Source organism: Oncorhynchus clarkii, chromosome 30, assembly GCF_045791955.1.
Source record: "Oncorhynchus clarkii lewisi isolate Uvic-CL-2024 chromosome 30, UVic_Ocla_1.0, whole genome shotgun sequence".
In the NCBI taxonomy this organism is placed as follows: Eukaryota; Metazoa; Chordata; class Actinopteri; order Salmoniformes; family Salmonidae; genus Oncorhynchus; species Oncorhynchus clarkii.
The window spans coordinates 7,312,838-7,339,254 of record NC_092176.1 but is presented as its reverse complement, the minus strand read 5'-3'; the positions used below and the strand labels follow the sequence as shown (position 1 = coordinate 7,339,254).

At 42.7% G+C, this 26,417-nt stretch overlaps 1 protein-coding gene across 2 annotated transcripts in view; it reads left to right on the top strand.

Moving 5' to 3' along the window:
- The window catches only part of LOC139389642 (apoptosis-inducing factor 3), a 34,482-nt gene extending 9,947 nt beyond the window's left edge, over nucleotides 1-24,535 (top strand). The window contains exons 1-20 of one of the 2 annotated variants that reach the window (XM_071136507.1): nucleotides 9,664-9,869; nucleotides 15,132-15,348; nucleotides 15,508-15,617; nucleotides 15,753-15,862; nucleotides 15,973-16,017; nucleotides 16,109-16,205; nucleotides 17,752-17,864; nucleotides 18,357-18,443; nucleotides 18,648-18,739; nucleotides 18,878-19,008; nucleotides 19,185-19,300; nucleotides 19,832-19,903; nucleotides 20,384-20,447; nucleotides 20,627-20,703; nucleotides 20,957-21,074; nucleotides 21,475-21,573; nucleotides 22,086-22,161; nucleotides 22,370-22,474; nucleotides 22,697-22,717; nucleotides 22,958-23,138. In XM_071136507.1, coding sequence (XP_070992608.1) covers nucleotides 9,839-9,869; nucleotides 15,132-15,348; nucleotides 15,508-15,617; nucleotides 15,753-15,862; nucleotides 15,973-16,017; nucleotides 16,109-16,205; nucleotides 17,752-17,864; nucleotides 18,357-18,443; nucleotides 18,648-18,739; nucleotides 18,878-19,008; nucleotides 19,185-19,300; nucleotides 19,832-19,903; nucleotides 20,384-20,447; nucleotides 20,627-20,703; nucleotides 20,957-21,074; nucleotides 21,475-21,573; nucleotides 22,086-22,161; nucleotides 22,370-22,474; nucleotides 22,697-22,717; nucleotides 22,958-23,000 — 1,824 coding nt within the window. In that variant the 5' untranslated portion in view covers nucleotides 9,664-9,838 and the 3' untranslated portion in view covers nucleotides 23,001-23,138. Of the gene's footprint in view, nucleotides 1-9,645; nucleotides 9,870-15,131; nucleotides 15,349-15,507; nucleotides 15,618-15,752; nucleotides 15,863-15,972; nucleotides 16,018-16,108; nucleotides 16,206-17,751; nucleotides 17,865-18,356; nucleotides 18,444-18,647; nucleotides 18,740-18,877; nucleotides 19,009-19,184; nucleotides 19,301-19,831; nucleotides 19,904-20,383; nucleotides 20,448-20,626; nucleotides 20,704-20,956; nucleotides 21,075-21,474; nucleotides 21,574-22,085; nucleotides 22,162-22,369; nucleotides 22,475-22,696; nucleotides 22,718-22,957 lie in introns of those variants that run through there. The other variant, XM_071136506.1, reaches the window with a different exon arrangement.
- Nucleotides 24,536-26,417: the final 1,882 nt, after the last annotated feature.

Here is a 26,417-nt window from a genome sequence, read left to right as displayed (position 1 = left end):
TACTGCTGTACGTATATTTTCCTACTTATATATCGTCCATACTGTCTATACATATTTATATTCTGGACTCTGACATTGCTCGTTCTGATATTGTTTGTTCTGAATTTTGTATAATTTTTTACATTTGGGGGTGGGTTGGGATTATTTGTGTATTGGTATTCTACTGTTAGACACTTACTGCACCGCTGGCGCTAGAAACATAAGCTTGTCGCTGCATCTGCTTTAACATCTGCTAATCTGTGTACGCAACGAATACAATTTTTAGGGTATTTTTGTGTAAGTGGGACCAGTGGACTCTGTAGGCTGTGTAAATAAGGAGCTCATGTCGTCAACCTTTTTTTTCCAAAGAGAGGGAGGATGGGGAGGAAAAGACTTGCCCAGGGTTGGAGACAGAGGCTTGGAATTTAGAGTGGTAGAAAGCAGCTTTAGCAGCAGATGTAGAGAAGGAGTGGAAGGAGGATAGGTCCTCCGGAAGTTTAGATTTCCTCCATTTTTCGCTCAGCTTTCCACAGCCCTGTTCTATGAGCACGCAGTGAATCTCAATATTAAATCATTTTTGGGTAACAATTAAGTACCTTACTGGAATAGTTTTCCTTTTAAAATTGTACAATTTTGCTAGGACTCCCTGGAGGTGGTCTGAGTGAAGGGCCCAATTGGACGGCTATGTAACCTGAAAACTAGCTGTTATTGGCAAAGAGGTTTGGAACTCTCTTTGTTATTGGTCTGTTGACGTATACCGCCCGGTGATGTCAGCAGGCAAGCCAAAACTCCACCCATGCAAAACCTGCTGTTTAGATGATCCTGTTTCAACTGTAATTTCAACCAGCTGGAAATAGCACTAATATCTTCTAACTTTTACAGTGTTATTTTCATCAGCTGTTGTACAATATGCTACAAAGCACAGGGGAAACTGCATTTTGACTGCACTGGGCCTTTAAGGTGAAAATGGCACCCTACTGTATGGTTGCTTGAGGACCCAAAATAATTTCTGATACAGATTTACTGAAGCTACTGTACATCTGACTCTTGATGTCACTGAATGCCCAAGGCAGTTCAGTGCAGGTATAGTCTGTGTGGAGTTTGTTATTGTCTCTTTAGGGAAAAGGGTCACTTACTACCTGGCCTGCTGTATCTGTTTGTGTGTGGGCTTCATCATGACCTGAATGGGTCAACAATCTCCTGGTAGTATTAGGTGGAGGTGCAGGTGTGGAAAGTTGTTATATCTGGGAATCACATTTTCCCCCCTTAGTTTACCTGGTGTGTGTGATACCAACCCCTCAGGAGTGCCACATCGGTGATCAAGTAAGGTGCTATTGGCTGTGGTGCAGTTAAATGTTCATGCAGTTGGAGTCCTTAACTGGAGTCCGTTTAGAAATGAAGTATGTTTACTTGGGCTGCTCAAAAAAAGTAAAGTCCCTTTTCTAAGAAATAGAGGTGGCCATCGATTTGAATCTGGTCCTCTGTTTAACATAATTGTCGATTTAATTAAAATTAAAATCTATATCTTTTTACATGGGGGGGGGGGGGTACTGCCTAAGGTTTGAGCCATAATGGCTTATTCCCAGCTACATTCCAGTGAAAAATATTACATGTGGGGAGAAGTGAGTGAAACTGACAGCTTGTTTGCAGGAAGGATCATTAGCACTGCTTGGGGACAGGCCCAATGGTGAGTGACTGGGATCTACATCATGTTGTGAGGACCAAATCTGCTTAACCTACTTTGGGTTAGCACTAAATATCTCGGACTTGCTTGAACCTCACAATAGCAGCCTTTCTGGTGCAGTTTTGATGTTCATAAAATATGAATTTGTATGGAATTATTGATATGGACACATGGAAGATATAGTGCTCTTCCCTGACACACACACACACACACAGTATTTTTTTGTATGTGTGTATATATCTATATATATAATTGTTGTTGTTGTTGAAATTTCAGGCGTGGTTTTTGGACACCTGTGAAGTTTTCCCCCCATGTGATATTTATTTTTTCTTACTTCCAGCTACAGCTGGTCTCCCATCCAGGGACCGACCAACTATATAGTGGTTGTTTACATCTACTTTGTTTACAAGCATTGGTGTAAACAAGCTTATATTTTGTGTTCTGATGGGGTATGAGTTAAGCTAAGCTCATGAGGCATTTATACGTTGTACACCTCCCATTTTGCCCTCAGAACAACCTGAATTCATTGGGGAATGGACTCTACAAGGTGTCAAAAGCATTCCACAGTGATGCCCATGTTGACTCCAATGCTTCCCACAGATATGTCAACTTGGCTGGATGTCCTTTGGGTGGTGGACCGTTTTTTGATACACACGGGAAACTGTTGAGTGTGAAACCCAGCAGCGTTGCAGTTCTTGAGACAAACCGGTACGCTTGGCACCTACTACCATACCCTGTTCAAAAGGCACTTACATTTTTTTGCCTTGCCCATTCACCCTCGGAATTGCACACATACACAATCCATGTCTTTATTGTCTCAAAGCTTAAAACTCCCTCATTAACCTGTCTCCTTCCCTTCATCTACACTGATTTGAAGTGGATTTAACAGGTGACATCAATAAGGGATCATAGCTTTCACCTGGATTTACCTGGTCAGTCTATGTCATGGAAAGACCAGTTGTTCTTAATGTTTTGTATAATCAGTGTATTCTTCAAGAATTTATGGGTTCATATTTATAAGTCCAAAAACTGATGTAGCAACTAAGGATTGCCCCTTTTTACAGGCAGTGACCTTCAGACAGCAGAACTATGTCGCCATTTGAATGTGATCCATTAACCTGCCCCAAAAACAATTATTCTGTCCACTGTTTTGCAAATGTCTTGCAAAATCGTTCCCTTGTCCTGCATTTGGGCTTTTTAGATTTTGTCACCCTAATACCACCGGCGGAAACATTGCTACTGCAACATGTGAACACCATCTTTTCACATGTGAGGAGAATAACATTATTTCAACCCCACATGTGAGTCTGCAATTCCACATGTGGAAGTGAGATTTTCACAGTTGGAGTTTTCTAATGTGAAAATGCAAAATTCAAATGTGAAACTGCATTTCACATGTGTGGGGAAAACAACATGTTGTTCTTCTCACATGTGAATAGGTGGTGTTACCATGTGAACTATAATTTAGTACACGTGACATCTTAAGCTCAGCATGTGAAAACAGCTATTTCACGTGTGAAAATACAATTTTCAAATGTGAAATTGTATTTTTGTTGTTGTTGTAAGGGTTCAGTCTTAATGCAGTTTTTGACTGTTGTTGATTTCTTCATAGGGAAACATCGTTCTAATACGAAATTACATTTTGAGGTGTGTTTGTTTGTTGGTGCGTCATTGAGAGTGGAAATTATGAACTGTTGCCATGGAGATTTTCACAAATTGTGTAGGGAAAAACAAACGCCCACATTCTTCCCAAAAAGAACCAAGCTTACCCAGTTGTTTATCATGCTCAGCTTGTATATTACCTTTTTTTTTTTTTTTTAAAGATGACGAAAACTGACTCTTGATCATTTAATTCCATGCTGCAAAATAAGAGAAATGGAAATATCCTTCAACTTCTTGAACGTTTTTTTGTGATCCTTTTGAGGTGAATGTATTGCGAAGTATATGTGTGCGTAAATACTGTCTTAAACAGTATGAGAGTGATGACACGGCACAAACATTTTACTGCATGAAATGTGTTTTGTCACTCAGAAGAGCGAGCTTTCCACGTCTCACTTGGTCTCTAATACTTTAACCACTGCTCCATTCAACAGGTTCTAGCTTTATTTTGTTCTTCTTTTTTTTTTTTTTTTACCTCATGGACATTAAGCTGTGCTCTGAATATCAAGTACTCCCTTTAGTTGCACCACCCAAAGGATGTTTTTGCTATTGACGATGAATCATACTGTTCTTATGCTTCTTACTGTAGTACCGCACTCGTATTCCTATCAACTGCTGTATTGTTAAGCAACAGCAAGTGGGTTGAAATACCACAAGTTCTGGCAGGGGTGTGTGGGCAGCGTTTGGCAGCAAAACAAAGGTGGTTTTGAAACTCATGGGGCCTCTGCTTCCCTTCACTACAGAGTGACATTTAAAGTGAATAGGTGCAAAGGCTGTTAATGGTTAACACTTATGTATGCAACATGTCATGTATTAAGTAACAATGTACGTGGAAAAATGTTACCAATTAACACCTATTCCACTTTAAGGGCATTTGGACACCTACACACACACCTACACACACACCTACACACACACACACACACACACACACATTAGCTTCATGGTAGAGAGAGAAGGGTTGAAAACAAGTGACAACCTTTTCTCAGCCTTGCATTGTTGCCAAGTGTTGCTGGAGGGCAGAGCACACAGGAATAGTAATAGCTGCTCTATACAACCTCATAGAACCAAGTTTGGGCCTCACAGGACATACTGTATTAATGAAATTGCTAAAATATGGAGTTCTCTTCTCTGATCCAATATACAGACGGGCAGGTTGACGGACAACTACATACCCTTTCCTTTTCAAACGAGTGGTTGATGAGGCTGTTTTTTGTTGTTGGTGGAAAACAAATATGTTTTAACAATGCCACTGAGAGGACTGTGGATGGCATGGTGAATGCTAATGGCTGTTAGTGTTACGCTAGTCTTAACTACCACAGTGGCCTTTCCAGGACTTTGTCCATGTTTCTCAGCATCATGAATAGCTCGAAAAGCGCATTGGTTTGTTGTAAAAATGTTGAGCCATGGTTGATATACTGTAAGTATTGTATTTAAATTTCCAAAATGGGCAGTGGTTCACATACATGCAAACACACCACACACTACAGGAGAAGGGCTTGCGAAAACTCTAGGTTACTTACAGGATGCGCCTGGGTGTGTCCATAAGCTCAAAATATCCAATCACACAGCTGTTGGAGACCGACAAGTCGAGTGGCGAATGAGAGCCCCTCTCCATAAAGGGAGCCTTTAACCCGCCAAACTGCATGCCTCTCCTCCTTGCACTCTTGCTCATCTTCCTTGCGATCTCACTCATATTCATATAGAATCAGGGTTACGTAAGTAATCTAGAGTTCTATTTCAAATACTCGTTTTGATGTCTCACTGTGGGACAACTCCCATAATGCAGACATGCTCTCCGAAGCCAGTGTAGTTCCAACAGCATCATCCCTCAGATGCCACAAGTATGCCACAAAAAAGGCGCAGAGACATCCAGTTGGTAAAGACCTTATTAAAGTATAAGGAGTGGCTGTACGTGCCAAACTGCAAATCTCCCATAATGAGATGCCATTGAACAGAGCCCAAGAGGTAGCCATACCTCTGGTGTAATGAGCCCTTCCGGGCTGTAGCCTTTGCTATTATATTTTCCAATACAACAGGCTCCACCATCCAAAGATGGCTGTTAATGAGGTAGGGGGGCCTGCCCTTGCAGGGAGGTGCCCCAAAAAATGCAGGGGTCATTGCCACAAATGGTGGAGACACTCTACTTCCATAAACAGGAAGAGCGGTGGGTGTAACCACAACCTCCAGGGCGCTACAACACAATTGCCTCTGGGCCCAGGCATAAAAGAGTGGGTTTGGGTACCCAGGAGGACCCCGAGGCAAACTGAAGACACGTACGGTCGCTTTGCAGCCATAGGGTAGATGGAAAAGCAGGTCAGAAAAAGAAACATGACATTTCCCCGCTTTCCAGCGGCACAACAGGCCACGATGGGAAAGCCTCAAGCACAACAGGCCACGATGGGAAAGCCTCAAGCACAACATGTCCCATGTAGAGGACCCGAACGGACCCACGGACAATCAGACCAAATTGGATCAGAGTGACAAAAAAATAATGTTTATCAGCCAAGTTGCTCTTCTGGTTAACAAATAGGTCTTTATATGTTGGCTAAGCCTTTACAAGTCAATAAAGTCACCTTATTAGCGTAAAATAAGTATGCTATAGGCTATGCTGAGCCGTTGTCGGTCCATTCGGTTCCAACCGAGTCTATCAGCTGTAGTTACGCAGATCCGATGACAATCAAACAGGACCCGTCTCGGGTGGACCCTTGAAGACCTCTAGTCCCATGTGACGGGCTAAATGCTTGAAGACTGGTTTTGTGTAAGTGACATGCACCCTCAACTTTGGTGTTACCCTACTGTAAATGTCCAGGCCTGTGTGACAGGTGAGATGGCAGTTAACTGGACCTTTAGGAGATCGTCCCTCTGCTTCCAAGGGATGATCTGTGTAGGTCACACCACTTCTCCAAAAACGCATCTCCTGTTTTACCAGACAGTGGGCGTGTGGGAGGGGCACTGTCACTCTGGTGAAAGGTCTTGACTTGTCGGCTTGTCGCAGGCAAACGTAATTTGGGTCCGCAGATCCCTACATAACGGTAACTACCAGGACTGGTTAAATGCGGGAGAGTGATCTCCACCAACCAGGGTATCCTTGGTCATTTGAAGGGCTCGAAGATGAGGGATAAGCCTGTGGCAGGCCTAGGAGAGAGAAAAAGCTTAGGGCATTACCATTGAGAGGCTGTGCCAGTGCTTCCACTCCTACTGGTGCAAAAACACTAAATAGGGAAGGGTTCTCCAAAACCCTCCATAGGGTTGTCGCTTTTTACAGTCTGTCTTTCAAGTCAGTCTGGATAGATGCAGAGGGCTGCCTCTCAGGAACTGGTTTAAAGTGCCAGCGAGAGCGTGTCATGCGCACCCCAGGACATGATAACATTGCAGGGGAGGACAGAGTATGTTCTGTTGCTGGGATATCCTCGTATGCGTATGCATATGCGTCCGAGGCATATGGGCATAACGTTTTATCCGAAACAACATGCCTGATCCTCTTGGACTGTGTCCCTAGCAGGTGGCAATTGGTATGGTGTCACCGAGGTGGGTTTTTTTGCGCGAGAGAGCAGCCAACGAAATGACACAATGCTTCAACCGGCGTAGCTTAAAGGTGGAAGGAAACATGCTTGTAACCCAGATGTCCTAATCCTAAGCAATAGATCAGCTATGAGTCTCGTCTGTCTTGGCCCTAACTCGGAGAGGAGGGCTAATTAGAGCAAAACATTTCCCCAAAGGTGGAGTAGAGCTGACAAATCCCCGACTGCGTGATCAAGCGCAGGTAGGAACGAGATGAGGGAAAAATGGACTTGGTGTACCAGATTTCCCCGGACCAGAAAATATGAGTAATGGAAAACCTTACTGACTGTCCTATAGCTCGATAGAGTTTTCTATCAATAGAGCTAAGTTGCCATAGGATTTCCCCAAAAAGATCCAGAGAAACCCAGTGGGTTACGGCGATCTTTGATGTGAACCCCGGAAACCTGTTTTCCTGTTTTAGTGTATGGAAACAGGGTAATTGACTGCCACCTCCTGGTGATAGCACTGAGGAGGTACTCGTGAGCCTGTTTAAACCGTGTTGCTGGCGCAATAGACGCCTTGCGGCATTTTTGCCTCTTACCAAGGGGAGCCGTGGTTATGGCAATCTGTCATTCAGCTCCGTCAGTCAGAAGAGACTGGAGGGAGAGAGGACATGCTGACTGCCGTCCTGGCTTAAAACATGAGAAGGTGCCTAGGGGATAGCACCTAGGGGATAGCACTTGGGGGTAAGAGTGCACACCCCCCATTTTCCCATGTGAGCGAAGACATTGGCAGTCTGCTCAGTCGCCAGGAGTCTTAGGCCCCCAAAGACGGCGTGTTGTCTCCTCCCTGCTGTGAGGCTATGGTGAGTTGCAGTGACCAACAGGTTGCCATGGGGCCTGGGAGACTTCGCCTTCTTTCATACGCATTTCACACATCTGCATGGAGTCAACAGCGGGCCGAACAACTCCTTGGGTGTCATGGGCATCCAAGAGGTCCGCTGTTTCTTTGTCTGTTAAGCTGGAAAAGCTTAGCCAAAGTGCCCTTTCTTCCAACACCGCCAAGCTTACGGTATGACCACAGCCAGGGATGGCATTACGTGAAGCCCGGAGGTTTAGATCCGTAATCATACAGATCTCATCCCAAGCATCCTTATTCAGGGTCCCCGAATCCAGTTGCTTCCACACATCCTTCACTAACTCTGCTTGGAAAGCCAACAATAAAGAGGTCAGGTTAAGTGCTCTGATGTACAAAGCCCTGGCCTTGTCAGTCTTATGGAAAATGGAGGCAGAAAAAACGCTCTGTCTTTCTAGGGAGGGAACTTCCAGTAGTGTTGGTTGGAAGTGGTAAGCCAGTGACGGCTCCACCACGGGAGGGTCGGAAAACCCAGATTCTTCCATATTGTTAATGTCCATTCTCGGGAAACCCCTAGCCAGGATATTGCTGGCAAGGGGCTTATCCCATGAGCTCCTAGCCTCTCTGATGCAGGCTGGGAACGCGGGAAGCAGTTGCTTAGGGGGATGGTAGTCTTTTCCCATCTTACTGGTCCCTTCCGTGATCCTGGGCCCCCAAGGGAGCTGGCCACTCGACGTTGTGGTGGGTTGTGGGGAGTTGAGCCTCGGCCGGTGGCTGAGAGGGGAGGGAGGGGGTAGAAATAGCGGCGCATTTTAGCCTCCTTTTCAAAGACACTCTAGAGAGAAATTTACCATGCTTACAGGACACTGGGTTGTCGAGTGCTTCTTGAGCATGCTCCCTTAACAGACAATTGTTGCATAAAATCCTTCCAACTAGCCACAAGCACAAGAATGTTGTTGTTTGAGTGCTGTGGCTCGTCTAGGGTTGGGGCAGCAGTTGCCATTGTGTAGAACAGGGCTATGCTGAAAATGCCTGTTGTAAAAACAATGTGTAAGTTCTGGGCTTTAGTTAGGCGTAAGATACTTCGTAGAAGCCTTGCTAAAGCTAGCTAGGATGTGCACAGTGGGAACGCTACAGCCGCGAGGCTAGTGCTGCGTTAGCTAGCTAGCAGCTACCCTTGCTAAGGTGCGCTGTAGCAAAGAGGCCAGAATGACCAGTTTGGCTACACGGACTATCTGTCTCTATGAACACTCACAGGGCTCCACACACTTACGCACACTGACAATCCAACACACATACTCACTCCATCATTTGCTCACACACACACATAATATGCACATACATTTATACTGACTCTACACACCCACTCACATACAATCATCATATACAGTACACTGCTGCTACTCTGTTTACATTGATCCAGTATCCCTGCACATTGTAAATATGGTGCTGGAACTGACCCTGTACATAGTATGTTTACTTACATTATCGTGTTCTTATTCTTCTCTCATGTGTTTTTGTTCTACCTTGTTATTTTTAGTATTACATTGTTATTGATTACTGCATTTTTGGGGTTAGAGCTTGCAAGAAAGGCATTTCATTGTACTTGTGCATGTGACATTAAAACTTCAAACTCGAGAGGGGCTCACCTCATTCGCCACTCGACCTGTCTGTCTCCAACAGACGCTATGTGATTGGATACTTCGAGCTTATGGACACACCTAGGCGCATTTCCATAGTGAGACATCGAAACAAGTATTTGAAATAGAATGATGAGTAGTCATGTGAAAAGCTTTTATAGAGCTGTCTAGTGGTGATGTCTGATGTCCGGGCTTTTCCAGCGTAGCTGGTGGAGGGATAAATGTGTGGACGGGCTCAATGTAATCAACACATTTTTCTCCCTCCCACCAGCCTCCACTGGGCTTTTCAGACACTCTGTTGTTTATCACTCTTCCTCTTCCCAGGTGGTGATGTGGAGGAGTTGAGGTCTACGATGGCTGGCCTGGACCTACACCTGCACGTGCTGATACCCCCATTTCAACGTTGTCATCGTTACCTCCCAACCCAGCAACCCAACCCCAGGATCTGACCCTGTCTCCCCCTCACCTCCCCTGGGCTTCCTCCAGCCAGACCTCCTGGCTCTACCCTGGGCCCATCATGGGAGGATGCCTCTCCAAAAGCAAACCAGGTGCCCACCTTCCCCATCCCGCTTTCCTTCCCTCCTTTAAAATCCTGGAATAATTGCCACTTGTTCTCCAGCTATATATATATATATATAGGTCATACAAACTCCCCTCCCGACTGCCTTTTGTAGCATGGGATTTTGTGGAGGATGAATTCTTATGTTCTCAATTGCAATGCCTTCAAAAGGGTTGCATAGTCAAATATGAGTTTCAAATGTACGGCACAATGTAATAATAAGAACTTTATTTGTATAATTAAGTGCTTCACATCATAAAATGAAAAGTACAAACAAAGACCGGAGGAAGGAGAATGAAAAAAGATAGCTAGTTAAAATCATACTTTTAATGTAGGATTTCAAATGCATCTTTATAGAAGTGTGTCTTCAGTAGGGATTTCAAAAGAGATGCTGAATCTGCAAGCCTGATGTCCTCTGGCAGACCATTCCAAAGTCTAGGGCCCCTCATGGCAAATTCCTGGTCTCCTTTCGTTTTCAACCTAGACTTTAGAATGGTCCACAATGCCCTGCCAAGAGGATCTCAGGCTGTGTCCTGGCTCGTAGGGAGGTCAAAGATCAGAGTTATAGGAAGGAGCTAATAAAGCCTTAAATGTGATTTTAATACCATTTTAAAATCTATTCTCAACGTAGAGAATGTAGAGAATCCAAAATAGATGTGCCATGGTTACATTTCCTGGTGCCTGTTAAACGCAGAGCTGCATGCAACTCGAGCTTCAGGTCAGGGTCAAAGAAGACGTCAACGTTTCTGGCCCTAGGCTTTACATCGGTGGACAAATGAGCAAGGTTATTTACAGTATGGGTTCGAGCAAGGTGACAGGCGAAAAGAACGACCTCGGATTTCTTAGCATTGAAATTTGTCCGACATCCCACATTTGATGTCATTTAAGACACTTATGAAGGGTATAGCTACACTATATCGGTCACCGGGTCTGATTTGGCTGCATTACTGTAGCAGTGAAACTGAAAATGTAGGATTGCGGATGTATGGCTGTTTCAAAGCAAACACATCGCTGTTTAAATGCAGTCAAGCTTGTTGGAGGGGGCAGTAAGTGTTGAAAATCAAACGCATTACTTTATTATAATTTTTAAAAAATCTCTAGTTGTTCTTAAATCTTTGACTTTCAACAGTGCATAGGGAGAGCGATTTTTAATTCGTTTTTGTGTTGTTGTTTTTTTAAGCATAATTTTCACAAAAACAACCACCGCAATATATAATGTGTAGGGGATAGGGAACTTGTCTCCAGTACTATAGGGAGATTGTTTTGAGGGTGGTGTGTTGGAATAGATGCCCCTCACTGTGAACGTCTAATTAGTCCGAGTCTGTAGGAAACAAATGGGCCCCTGAATGGAACCTTGGACACAACAGTGATGAGCACCAGTAGAGTCAAAAAAATCAGACACTGAACCAGACAAAAACGGATTTTACACAATGTGAGATAAATACATGTTTTCAATCTGTAAAACACAGTATCACACCATCAGGGTAAAACTTTACATTAGTGCCCTTACTCTATAGTTATTCCTGTAAATACAGATTAGCATGTATTGAAATGACTCCTGTATTTATTGTTACACTGTATTTAGAGTTAAACATTCAATCGTGAAGAGGAACATTGAAGATGATGGTGATTCTCTAAGTGTATTGTCATGATGCTGCAAATTCCAGAAAAAAACGTGGGCTTAGTCAAAATATTCCAGAACACAGAGTTTCTGCAGAATCAGTGAAAAGCAGATGTGTTAGTGGGAGCTGAGATGTCATGCACGTTGCCCCTCAATTTGGTCCAATAAAATATTTCAGCACATATTGTAAACGCGGAATTGATTCTAAGACTGGAAAGTCCATCAGTGCCCACTCAAAAAGATGCAGCACATGATGCTTCTGAATGAAAAGAATAGTAGAAGTGTGTGGGAAAGGGGGATAGGGGAGAGGGATAGGGGAGATTGTACTGCATTCTATGTAGGAGTATCTCTTCCTTCAATGAGAATACAGATTATACTGCATTCTATGTAGGAGTATCTCTTCCTTCAATGAGAATGCAGATTATACTGCATTCTATGTCGGAGTATCTCTTCCTTCAATGACAAGCAAGGGTATGTTTGTCCTGAGGTGTACAATTCGCTCAGTTTTCCTCGTTGATGCATTGGAGAATCTCAGTGGAGAGAAAGGTCCCTTAACTAAGCAGGTAGAATCCAAAAACAAAGCAGTTTGCATTGCTAGAAGAAAAGGTCATATATAGAACTACAAAGCACCCATATTTATTTTAGCAATGTGTATGATGGTAAAAATGACACTTCATGCATGTTATTTACAGTATGAAAGCAATGGCTTGGTTACACAGCTACACATCATGGGCAGATCGCCAAAGACTCAGTTAAAGGTAACAGGTTTTAGGACGGAGTCATCTGACATTGTTTGCTAATCATTGACAAATAAACCCCTGTCCAGGAGAAGATGAGTAGAGGACCATAATATACACGTTCTATATGATTTTAATGATGATTTTAAAATATTTTTAAAAATTGCTAATGCACATGAATGGGTTGTGCCGGCTTACATTAGATTGATTTAATGAAATAATGATTGAGTTTGTTATTTCATGTTAAATTATGGTGTTACTCTTCATTGTATTTGTATACTGTATATCTCTTATCAAATACATGTGGCAATTACTGGACATTTAAAGATGCATCTGATGTTTTAGGAGAGATTCTGACTTCAGCATGGAGCATATGGTTGAGGATCAACTTATGGATTCAGAATGGTCCTGATCTGTGGATGTGATTTTGTGCTATTTAAAATCAAAAGAAAGATCATCAAAAATATATATATCTCTATAGCAAATCTAATGTACAAATTGTGAATTCCTCTCATGTAAGGTTCTATAATATCTCTCGCAAAAATAAAGATCCCATATTAGTCTGGGGATGGAGCCTCTCCCCTTTCCTCTCCTGCGATTGCAGTCACTCTCATGATTTTCCAGTGATTTTAATTAAGACTCGCTCAGCAGGTGAACATTCCTGCCAGATTACCATGTAAGAACCGGATGGTCAGCACATTTCTCCAGCCGAAGAGATAAAGCTAGCTGCAGTGAAAACGGGTTACAAAACCATTTCTTTGAATGAAGAAAAACAAACCCCAGAGGCAACTGTCATCAAATGCCTCTTGGGCACCTCACAACAAATAAACCCACACATCCACTTAGGCTTGTATGTTATTGAGGAACATATCTAATGCATAGTGTAGTGATCCTAAATATATACTGTATCTGAACTGTCAAAATCATGTTTTTCATGAAATTGGATGATATTTGGATGAAACCAGATCGAAGTATGATGACCAAAGTATGAACAGTGACTGTTGCCTCTACGTTTGATAAAGTGTGATCATAAAGTTACTGGTCCCCTCCCCCATGTCCAACACTTGGATTCAGGAGGCGGGATTATTAAGGGGATAGTGACATCACTCTAACTCTTTTTAAAAAAAATACACCAATGGTAACATGATATTCTCTTACCTAATTTAAATGAGTACAGCCTTTTAACCAATGTCAGAGAAGGTGTGTTTGCAGAGAGGTGTGGTTTATATAGCTATCTGCAAATATAATGAAAAGTTTACACTATTTGTCTATGGCAAAGATACTTATGTTTCCTTTTTCATCGGTGTCTGGTGTTGGCTAGCTAGGTCTTCAGCCAGCATGGAACAAAAAGGGGGGGGTCAGTCAAAACTCTGACACAGTTGTCATGTCAACGCAGCCGTCAGTGCTGCTGTGAACCGACCATAACAGACATGCCAAACTGGAGATGTATATAACAAATTGACATCATCGATGCAATTTAAATGTTGTTTGAGTTGCTTTGTGCATCACCAAATTTGCTTGAGATGATTTTACTGCAACACTGGTCTCTGCTTCCAAGTTGCTTGACATGGAGCTGTCAGTCAAGCGAGCTCATAAATATAAGCTCTCCTCCCACTCAGCCTGTCTTTTCTGGTAGTACTTCCTGGTAATTAATTATGAGAGAGAGAGACATTTTTCTCAAATTTTGAGCATTTCTATTCCCCCAAAATATTATGGGTGATTCACTACATGGCAAACAGGATGTGGACACCCCTTCAAATTAGTGGATTTGGCTATTTCAGCCACACCCATTGCTGACAGGTGTATAAAATCAAGCATACTACCGAGTGCTGAAGCGCTTAGTGAGTAGAAATCGGCTGTCCTCTGGAAGCAACGTCAGCACAAGAACTGTTTGTTGGAAGCTTCATGAAATGTGTTTCCATGGCCGAGCAGCCGCAAACAAGCCTAAGATCACCATGTGCAATGCCAAGCATCGGCTGGAGTGGTGTAAAGCTCGCCACCATTGGACTCTGGAGCGATGAATCCCGCTTCACCGTTTGGCAGATGCCAGGAGAAGCTACCTGGGCTGTTTTTCTCGGTTATGGCTAGGCCCCTTAGTTCCAGTGAAGGGAAATCTTAACACTACAGCATACAATTAAATTCTAGATGATTCTGTGCTTTCAACTTTGTGGCAACAGTTTGGGGAAGGCCCCTTTCCTGTTTCAGCATGACAATGCCCCCATGTACAAAGCGAGGTTCATACAGAAATGTTTTGTCGATTAGTGTGCTTCCAACATGACTGGCCTGCACAGAGCCCTGACCTCAACCCTATCGAACACTTTTGGGATGAATTGGAACGCCGACTGTGAGCCAGGCCTAATCGCCCAACATCAGTGGCCGACCTCACTAATGCTTTTGTGGCCGAATGGAAGCAAGTCCCCGCAGCAATGTTCCAACATCTAATGGAAAGCCTTCCCAGAAGAGTGGAGGCTGTTATAGCAGGGGGGTGTCCAACTCCATTATAATGCTCATGATTTTGCAATGAGCTGTTCGACGAGCAGGTGTCCACATACTTTTGTATGTATTTTAGTCACTCAAAAGGGTATTTTTACAGGGAATTCAGAATGACTGTGCTGGACCTTTTGTCACACAGCAGGTTGTCACACAGCAAAATCATTTTCATGATCAAGTCAGTTTCATTCGATACAGAAACCCTTCTCCATTGGGAGTCTGCTGGGTATGGTAATCAAAGGGAAAATGAATAAGAATATCAGGGGTGGCTGGTGGTTTAAAAGTTGAGGAGGAGGATGTGGGTGAAAATGATGAACTGTACCGTATGATAAGATTAAAAACAATTGACTGGGCAAAGATCAGCCTGAAAAGTGTTTCATATTTCTAATGGTCTGTCCTGCAGTTGAGGTGAAAGTGGAGCTTACCCTCTTGGAGAAAGACAAGGAAGCAGATGTGATGTCACCCAATGGAAAGGCAAGCCCCTTCTCTGACTGCAGGCCAAACGGAGCGCTGGGACACTGCTCCGACGAGGACGCCGCTGCCGCACCCCTTAGGCTCTACAAACCCCGCGACTACGTGGAGGCCTCAGTGTGTCATGTCAAGGACATGGAAAATGGACAGTAAGGCCAAACAAAAGACAACATATCAGGTCAATCACCTGGAATTGTTATGGCTGCAACCAGTCCTTTTTTTCACTCAGATATTTTCTCTCTTCCTGTGTGTGTGTGTGTGTGTGTGTGTGTGTGTGTGTGTGTGTGTGCGCTCTTATCCCTGCATAGGATGCGAGAGGTTGATTTGGGAAGTGGCAAAGCGCTGCTCATCAAAGAACATGGAGAGTTTTCTGCCATTGGGCACAAGTGTCCACATTATGGGGCACCGCTGGTCAAAGGTGAGTCCGGTTCTGCATTGTTTGCTTGTTTGATGTAATATTGGTATGGTATCTTTTTGCTGTCTTCTGTTATAAACAATCTCTGAGGTGGATTGGTGTATGATACAGTGGAATACATATCTTTGTGTGTTGCAGGTGTCTTGTCCAAAGGGCACGTGCGTTGCCCCTGGCACGGAGCTTGTTTCAACATCGCTACAGGAGACATTGAGGACTTTCCTGGGCTGGATAGCCTGCCCACCTTCCAGGTGACCTTCCTCGTTCGGTTCGCCGTGCCATTCACATTCCCTGCCTTCACATACTGTCTCTAAGCATCGTCAAAAACCGTGTACACATCGCTCATGTCTGTTTGCTTCAGGTCCGAGTTGAAAAGGACAAGGTGATAATTCGCGCTAATAAACAGGTAAAGATATTCTGGGACGATCTAGAACAGATCATTGTTCTCAAACAACTGATTCCCCTTTGTTGACCTGGCAAACATTTTTATCTTCCAGGATCTTCAGTCACAGAAGAGGTCAAAGGCCATGGCCCGATGTTCAGCAGTCATTAACTCCAGCACTGGCTTCAGCCACATCCTCATCGTTGGATCAGGTGAGTTGGCCATTGAGCATCTCCTTGCACTCACACACAGCTGGTGAATAGACGTCTGTTCAAACTGTCGACTAGGACTGGAACCATCTGTGTTTGGTTCATTATAGGTCCTGAGTATTCCAAAAAAGGATAGATGGCAGCTCCCAAACATTACTGCAACAGCCAGGTTTTTAGGTGATGGTTAGTGTTGCAAAGCTACTGGTAATTTACCAACATTTTTGGTAATTAACAGAAAATCTATGGCAATTTATTGTAACTTTGATCATTTATATGAATAACTTTCCAAAAATGTATTCATATACAGTATTCATTTATTATATCTGTGTCAATATTGTCCATGAGTTTCTAGTAGATAGCCTAATTAATGAAAAAAGCATCAACAATGGCATTATTTTCAATTAACTCTGCAACTCTTCCAACTATCGACTTTTTTCACAACTGCCACCAGGTTGACGCCAAAACAGTGACAACAAATACGTATTGACATAGTAAAATAAATACAAGTTTATAAAACAATATATAAATTATATTTCATGCTGAAACCCTCATATTAAACACCATTGGTATTCACTAAGTTAATGGTTTATATGTGGGATAATATTTTACAGCTTTGTCATTCTGTTTTTTATTTTAAAATCCTCTTGTTAAATTATTTAATATACTCTGAGTGTACAAAACATTAAGACATCTTTCCATGACTGACCAGGTGAATCCAGGTGAAAGCTATGATCCCTTATTGATGATCCATTTCAATCAGTGTCGATGAAGGGGAGGAGATGGGTTAAAGAAGGATTTTTGTATGACTTGAGACATGGATTGTGTATGTGTGCCATTCAGAGGGTGAATGGGCAAGACAAAATATTGAAGTGTGTCAAGAATTGCAACACAGCTGAGTTTTTCCACACAACAGTTTCCCATGTGTATCAAGAATGGCCCACCACCTAAAGGACATCCAGCCAATTTGGCACAATTGTGCGAATCATTGGAGTCAACATGGGCCAGCATCCCTGTGGAAAGCTTTCGACACCTCCTAGAGGACGGATTGAGGCTGTTCTGAGGGCAAAAGAGGGTGCAACTCAATATTAGGAAGGTGTTCCTAATGTTTTGTGCACTGTGTTTTTTTTTTTTACATGTGATAAGGCCACACAGAGGGACAGAGATAATTACAGAGACTTGTGATAATCTGAAGTACCCAAAAGGGCCACTAGATGTCTTGTGGTAGATTACATGAAATCCTTGAAAGATACCAAAATTCTGGTAGTTTACTGGTAAACGTAGAAAGTTTCCAGTAATATACCCTCCCTTTGCAACCCTATTCATGGTGCTCTTTTTTAAAACGTTTTAAAACATATTTTATGCTCTTTGGCCAAGTTTTGTTTGTTTACACCGCTCTAAGATTGTGTCTGGTATCTAAACTGAATCCACGCTCCGATTCACTATTATTTTTTTCTCTCAAATAGTTCTGGTAAACGGAGCATGGGTTCAGTTCGGATAGCAAGGATCTAAGATCCTACATAGACGTTAAACCAGTGTCTTGTGCCTCCAGGTCCAGCAGGGCTGGTGTGCGCTGAGACGTTGAGACAGGAGGGCTTCACCGATCGCATTGTCATGTGCACCATGGACAAATACCCACCCTATGACAGGCCTAAACTGAGTAAGGTTTGTACAGAGATCCAGAGCACACCACAGAGACTACACAAGGACTATCCCCATAAAAACTTAGTGTCCATGAGGGTTCTTCTGGATACAAACATGGTTGAAATTGCTGATCGACGGTCTACCAGTTATGCCCTACTGTGTTTCACAGCAGATTATATATTCTTCCCAGAGATGTCATGCTCCAAAATACTTACCATTTTGTTATTGCTAGTATTAATCCATCCTGAACCCATCTTTAGCCTGTAATCTTGGGATAATATTGGTCCTGGCCAATATTGACATTTGGCCGTGATATCTATGGGAAAACGGTTTGCTGACGTTGCGATTTAAATTGGGATAATGTTGAAAGCGAAACCAACCAATTTAACGTTGCGTTAGCATCATAAAAGTGCTATTTCTTCAATGAACTTCACCTATAACATTTCAACTTAACAAACGTCACCTCATAAAATCCAGTCTGTGGTGTACTGTAACTAACTGTCTCCCCCTCAGTCCTTAGAGAGCACAGCAGAGCAGCTCCGGCTGCGCTCCATAGACTTCCTCCAAGCCCATGACATCGAGCTTCTCACGGAGAAGGAGGTGAGACCTGAAACACGGATTATATAGGTTACATTTGAATCCATGTAAAGTAGGGAGTTTTGAAATGGAGTGGCTACCTGAACATCTTCCAATGAGAAGATTTGAGCTTTCCGTTGCAAAACTTTTAGTTCGGTGTCCCTAATGAACACATCCCCTTGGTGACACCCATGTTCTCTTTCTAACTGTGATGTTTGGATGCCGTAGGCTGTGGCAGTGGACGTCAAGGTGAAGGCTGTGACTTTTCAAGACGGCTCTAGGATGGAATACAGGAGGCTTTTCATTGCCACAGGAAGCAAGTGAGGAGTGACCGGAAATAGTCTTTGGTTGAATGCAATAAAATGGAATTAAATTCTGTTGTGATTGATATAACCAGTTTTGACATGAGTAATTGTTCTATTGACACTGGTATACCACTGTTCTGTGTCTTTTGTCAGACCCAAGCCATTGAACTATAAAGGCCAGGACGTTAGGAATGTGTTTCACCTCAGGACCCCTGAAGATGCTAATAACGTAGCCAGGTTGGCCAACAACAAGAATGCTGTGATTGTGGGAACATCATTTGTTGGTGAGAGAGATGACAGCCATGCAGTAGATGTAAATTCACATATGTCAAATATTTATAAAGGGTTCATGAAGGCTACGTTAAGCCTTAAAAGTTGTAGCTTGTGAAATCTTTTGTATTTATAGTAGCACTGTAGCACTTCTATGTGTGAATGAGTAATCATCAGTGTTCTGCGTTAGGTATGGAGGTGGCTGCCGCTCTCACTGACAAGGCCCACTCTGTCTCCATCATTGGGATAGAAGCAGTCCCTTTCCGGAAAGCTCTGGGGGAGAAAGTAGGGAAAGCCATAATGAAGGTAGGGACCCGCCCCTGGGAAAATGGCCCAGATACCTCTAGAACACCCTCATCAGCATTTCTACACATAGAAACATATACTATAAATGTGAATCATGTTCCTTGGGCTCAATGCACCAGGCACCAAAAGGGAATATGTCTAGTACAGTATATTCTTATCGGTGCTCATGCACTTATTTAGACAATCAGGTATATATTGTCCATTTTAATCCTGTTTTTTTTTTCAGGGGAGGGTATACCGGGTGTATCCCTGGTGTGTGCATGCATGCACGGCCATGTGTGTGTAGGGCCTCCGTATACCATGTTGTTGATGTAACACTGCATGTTCCCTGCTGATAAGACACAGCAGAGGGAGACTGTGGAAACAGTCATGCCTTGTACCATAATACATAGTGTTAATAATCCGTTATGAAGAGGCTATTTATAGGTAGGGTTGCCGCCTCACCGCCAGTTAAGCTTAACTCTTTGAGAAGTAGCTTTGATCTCATGAACCTTAACCCAGTGCTCTCTCTGGCTCTGTCTGTCTTTTCAGCTGTTTGAGACGAACAGGGTGAAGTTCTACATGTTGAATGAAGTGTCGGAGATGGTTGGCCATCATGGACAGGTATTCCGAAAGTGAGAGAAACAGCATGACATTATGCACAGTTGGCTCTCTCCTTCCTTCGCACTGCTGGCCAGTCAAGCTTCGCCTAGATTCTCTCCCATGGATTTCGCTATGGTGGAAACTCCCTCTTTGCGAATGACACACAAATCTATGAGAGGAAGTGTGCAAGTATACACTTGGGGAGAAGAGGAGAATGGGTATCCAGCCATTAAACGCTGATGAATGGGTGTGATTTGACCCGAGTAGACCACAGAGTGCCAACAAGCAAAGGATAGGCAGCCCAGATAACAACCAGTTACAACCTCCATTTGAAGTGTGACTCAGTAAAAGAAGCGTGTGCCAATACTGGTTTTGCAACAAAACAAAGATACTTTGTACTCAAGCAGTAAAGTAGCAGAACTGCGGGTAATCTAGTGGTAATATTATGTGTGTGTTGCCTCACTGTTTTTGTCAATGTTTTTTTTGCTTTATGTTCCACAGTTGAAAGAGGTGGTTCTGAAGAGTGGGAAAGTACTAAGGGCGGACGTGTGTATTATTGGCACAGGTGAGGTGGCCAGCTCAGAGACACATACGCTCGTTCCGCGATAGCCTCAACTTTAGCACACTCGCTCATTTCAGTGGCCGTGCAGGAGTGTAAATGTAGAGTTCAACAAACTCAACCACTAATGTTACTCTGATTCCCGGTGGTGAATTCATGGCGGTCGATGTCTCTTCAACCTGCAGGGTCAGGCCCAGCCACTGGATTCCTGAAACAGAGCGGAGTTCACATGGACTCCAAGGGTTTCGTCCCCGTCAACAAGGTAGAAACGACAATGATGACGTACAACAATTCTAATGACGCACAAATACTTTGAATGCACTCATTCCAGTCAAACAATTCACTTCAGTGCCACTCTATTGCAATGATGCACAAGTGTTGCTGGGTCATTTGTAGCGCTAGAGCCGTGAGTTTTTCATCAGTTGCCTAATTTGTCAGGTGGCTTGTCTAGTACGAGATCCTCCTGATTTCCACATTGGCTCCTGTATTCTTCTGGATAACCCTCTAACCCTCAGACAATGCAGACTAACATTGATGGTGTCTATGCCGGAGGAGACATTGTGACGTTTCCTTTTCCGGGGCGGAGCAATAAGAAGGTGAACATCCCACACTGGCAAATGGCCCATGTGCACGGTAAGTGTTCATTATTGTGTTAATAAAGTGTTAAAGGAAACAATGCATCATAATGAAACAAATACCAAAAGATCATTTTGGGGTAGAATTTTCACATTTCCCCCTAAAGCAGGGGTGGGCAACTCCAGTCCTCGAGGGCCTGATTGGTGTCACAGTTTTGCCCCAGCTAACACACCTGACTCCAATAATCATCTAATCATGATCTTCAGTTTAATCAAATTACATTCTAATCAGCTGTGTTCACTAGGGATGGAGAAGAAGTGTGACACCAATCAGGCCCTGGAGGACTGGAGTTGCCCAGCCCTGCCCTAAAGGGTCAAACACTCCGCTGCGTAAATGGGGCTGGATTTGCAGGGGATTGTTTTTATGGGACCTTTTTCTATTTGTTTGTGATTGACAGGGAGAGTGGCAGCGCTCGGCATGATGGGAAGACCCACTGAGATCAAAACGGTGCCCTATTTCTGGTCAGCCATGTTTGGGAAAAGCCTACGCTACGCAGGTAAACAGAGCCTCATTCCACAAGTAATATAATTTAATACAGGTAGAGTCATTTAGCAGATTTTATCCAAAGCACATGGCAGAACTGTCAAATGTGACAGTGACACATCTACTTAGTATATGTGGCCTGTGCATGTTTCAAAACCTCAAACATGGTGTTGCCAGCACCATGCTCAGTCTAACCCACTGAACCGTTGGAAACTTTCATTTTTTTTTTGTTCACATAGTTATACAGGTGTTGTTCATGTACTGTATTCATTGTTTGGGAAGCGTTACATTGGGACTGAATAGGTGGGGGGGGGGATCTGCAAATAGTGAGTTGGTAAGACTACTACCAATGCTTTCCTCCAAATGCCTCTGAGATTGTAGTGACAGTACTGCCACCTAGCTGTGATGTCAGACACTGAGGCTTTTCAGTCATTTTAGGATTCAGAAGTAGGCCCTTTGTGATCTGTATGGTGGTGGTGTGGCACTCTGTTTACAAACCTAAAGTGTATCTATTCTATCACCAAGGTTACGGGGAGGGCTTTGACGATGTCGTCATCCAAGGGGACGTGGACGAACTAAAGTTTGTGGCCTTTTACACCAGGTATGTGTCCAAACACCATCGTGGCTATCTACTGAGATGCTTTCAGCCATCAGTCCTGGTTGTTTTGTAAAGTAAATCCTCTGTTTTTTGTTGTTGTTATGTTTAGTTCTTATATATTCCAGTAGAGTTCATCCTTACCATAGAATGAACTCCCTTAAACCTAGTTTGTTGTCTAAAAGTTGTTCGGGTGTATCTCTCCCACCTATAGGAGTGAGGAAGTGGTTGCTGTTGCCAGCATGAACTATGACCCCATTGTATCCCGTGTGGCAGAGGTCTTAGGGTCCGGAAAGACGATTAGAAAGCGAGATGTTGAGTAAGTGCATGTCTATGCTCCTCTACAAATGTTACCAAATTATGTGTGATAACTGTGAAAGACATTCTCCTATGTTAATAAGCAGAGGAGGGTTTACATACATTTGCCAGTGGGTGTCTGTCCGTTTGAAGATGTGTACTGTAATGCTTTACTGTAAACACTGTCTTACTTTCTCTAATGTCGATCTTTCATTTTTTAATTGTGCACTCACACAAAATGAAGGCTGTTAACCCGACAACGCAAGTACGAAATCTAAGACGCATGCCTTTCTCAATCCCTCCACGAACAATCCCCTCATGTGAAACACTGTTGGAACACACAAATCTGCCTCGGCATGCTTATTCTATACATGCAGTTCAGTTCCAGCCGTACACTCTTGTTTTCTGTTGTTCAGAGCCTAGACTACATTATCCAGGTCATTCTTGTTTAAACTGCATAATATGCACTCTGAGTGATGATGTTTTTGTTTCCTCTGCATTGCAGGACAGGGGACATGTCTTGGTTGATAGACAAAGGGTCGCAATGAGCGAATCTCCACGTCTCAGGCTCTCCGTGCGTCTGAGGTCTGTTGGACACTAGAATATGGACACGTTTGGTGCTGGTGAGATGCCGTGCAGCCATACTGTGGACATACAGCAGCAGACCCCTGTCTGGGACTGTTGGAGTCACTCCCCTTGGAATCGAGACTGAGATGGTTCGACAGAGAACGTCTACGGTGATGGATTACATACTGTATTCTTACCAATAACCTGAGCCATACACGGTTTTAACACGCTCCAATGCCGTAATGGCAGAACTGTGTGCTCATGGCTATGTTCTGTGATTTCACAGTTAAAGCAATCCTGGATGCAGTCTCTGTGCTTCTGCATGATGCATCTACCTGTACACTTTGTTTATAAAGGGCCGGAGAGGGTTATTGCATTTTTTTGTATATGCAACTTTGTATATAGTTATAATCCTCAATACACTGTAACAAAACCGGGCTGTACAATTTTAAACTGGAGTTTTCTAAGGTTGAGATCAAACTAATTTAGTTGAGTATGCTCATGTGGGCTAAAACAGACCAGGTACAGTATCTGGTAGTTGAAATAATAGGATTTCTTATAGATTGTTCAGCCCCAATTTATAGAAGCAAAGACATTGTTACCTATCGAAGCCACACAAATACGACGCTTAGGTTTGTCAGCGTTGCAATTAGACCTTCAACTGCAATGTTTGCCTCAACCATGCAAATATCATACGATAAACTGCACATAATCCGTAGTTGCAGCAATTGAATGTCCCTTTCCCCACCTGACGCGTACATGCACGCGCACGCACACGTGAAATCCTCACAATATGATTACAAATCATTATTTTATGGAATACAATGCATCCCTTCTTATTGGTGGTGACCTTTGTTGCCTTGCTCATACAGATGCAGGATCTTAATTTGATACATTTTTAGTTAGGGCAAATCAAGTCTGAAACGTTTAAGTGGAAATGTCAAACTTTTAGAAGCCTTTTTTAAAAATGGAATACACTAGCTACAAGTTTGCATTTCCTGCATCGGGATGATCAAATTAAGATGCTACATCTGTGGATTGCACAAACGAGAAATTGAAATGTACTTTAATCTATGTTAATGCTTGCGCAATAGAAAAGGTATGTCTGTGCTTTCTAACAAAACTTAAATGACTGTTGTTCTTTTAGATATGGTCATGTAATATTTGCTGAAGGCTATGAATGCTCTTTGTTACTAACTCAGGGAACTGAAGTTTGAGGCCTGGTCACATTGGGGTTGGTCCTGTTGCAAAAAATAATAATAACTTGTTGCTTTTATTTTCTTACCATATATTGGTTATCTGTATTTGAAGAGGTCTTGTTTATCATTTCCTTAGATATGTAGAGGAGGAAGTATTTCCATCTCCCTTTTGGCATGTTGAAGATTCCAAAATGCTTCAGCCCTGAGGTGAAAAACAAGACCACATTTTTAAAGACATTCTTCATACAGAGAAGCTTAAATGGTAGTTTTTTTTTTTTTTTAATAATGGAAACTTTGAAATAAAAGTCTTCAATAATGTTTCCTGTTCTGCTATCAGTATGTATTGGCATTAAAGCTATATTATATTTTATTAAAGTCAATGGCACAAAGCCCCTTTACAATAATTACAAAAGAGGATCTTTTTACACAGCAAATTGGCCAGAGACGCCTAGTGCTGATTTTTCAGTGTAACACTTCCAGTGTTGATTCATTCACTCTGTGTGGTGTTACACCAAAACCACAACCATCATTATATTTCCCAGCATGCTCTATTGCAGAAGTGTGTATATATATATATTTTTTTTAATGTACATTTGATTCATTAATTTTATGCTACTTAAATGTTTTTCTAAACTAATCCAATCGGTTACTTGGACGATTGCAACCATTACTGAAATGGTTGTTCCTGTTAAGATGGTTTCCTGTTAAGTCTTGTGGGTTACCTTAGTCTAATCAACCCTGTCATTCATTCTAAATGCAGGTTGTGGGTAATACAAATTCTAAATGTTGCCTATCCCAACTCGGGCTGGATTCCAATAGGAATTACACATCACTTTGCAAGCCAGCATAATGTGACCTGCAGGGCTGATGTGGCCTGTAAACTTGTGATGTTATGGTTGATACCAGAGCTCCGAGGCAGGAGTCAACATTTCTAACGCCTTGATCACACCGACAGTGTCGTTGCACAAAAAGGTACGCAGCATCATCTGGATATATGTGTAACAAAAGTTAAACATTTACCTTCTGCTACCATTTGTCTATGAATACAATTTGACTCATACTTCGATAAATCAAACGTACGTGCCACACAGAACGCACAGCAGCAAGCCAAATGAATGTACTTCTGGTGTACCAAAATGCAAGGCCGCTGTCGGTGTGATCGAGGCATTACTTTGAAGAAGCGTGTATCACTTTATCAGAAGTACGTCCGACGCTTCATTTGATCACGTGCTTCTTCAAACCATGTTTTGCACTGATTGGTTCAGGCGCTTAGAGTCCAAGCTGCTACTGGACACCGTACTTACAAATATAGTTAGGATTTTGTACAAAAAGGTAGCGTAGGGAACTATGGAAATTCAGGGATGTGACGGTATGAGGTCAGATCCAGTTGAAGGCAAACTATTTTGAAAGTTGTTTTATGCGAAACACATTCAGCACTGTTGTTCATTTTTTAATTTAGTCTTAAACTGGGTAGTTCAAGCCCTGAATGCTGACTGGCTAACAGCCGTGGTATATCAGACCGTATACCACAGATGACAAAACATTTTTACTGCTCTAATTACATTGCTAACCAGTTTATAATAGCAATAAGGCACCTTGAGTTTGTGGTATATGGACAATACGCCACGGCTAAGGGCTGTGCCTAAGAACATCCCTTAGTCGTGGTATATTGGCCATATACCACACCCCCTCATGCCTTATCGCTTAATTAAGCATCCCAAATAATGCCATCGATATACATTTTTGAAAAATAGGTAACTTGAAGGCGAACCTGGTTATAGGCTACTAAAGACAATTTACCACTGCACCACAGAGTTTTGATTAAAACAGTGGATCATTTATTTATTTTAAAAATCACACTGCCATATTTCTGACCAAATGTCACTAATGTGCATTGCGGACAGAGCCTCAGTTTCCCGTCACTCTTTAGGGTAAAACTACACCGTACAAAATACTTGTATTGTTCTAAATTTGCTTAGGATCTCACTTGAAGGCTACAAGACTGAAAATGGATACAGTTATGGGTAGTAACTACACTTCAACCAAAAGGCAAGGCACACTGGGAAATATGCAAATAAGGCTTTACACAAAGCAGTGTGTGAACCTATACAGACACTGGACCAGTTTTAAATGTAACTTTCTAGTTCTCAAACTGATCCCTGGTTTGTGATCGTGGTAGAAAATACACAGAACAATACA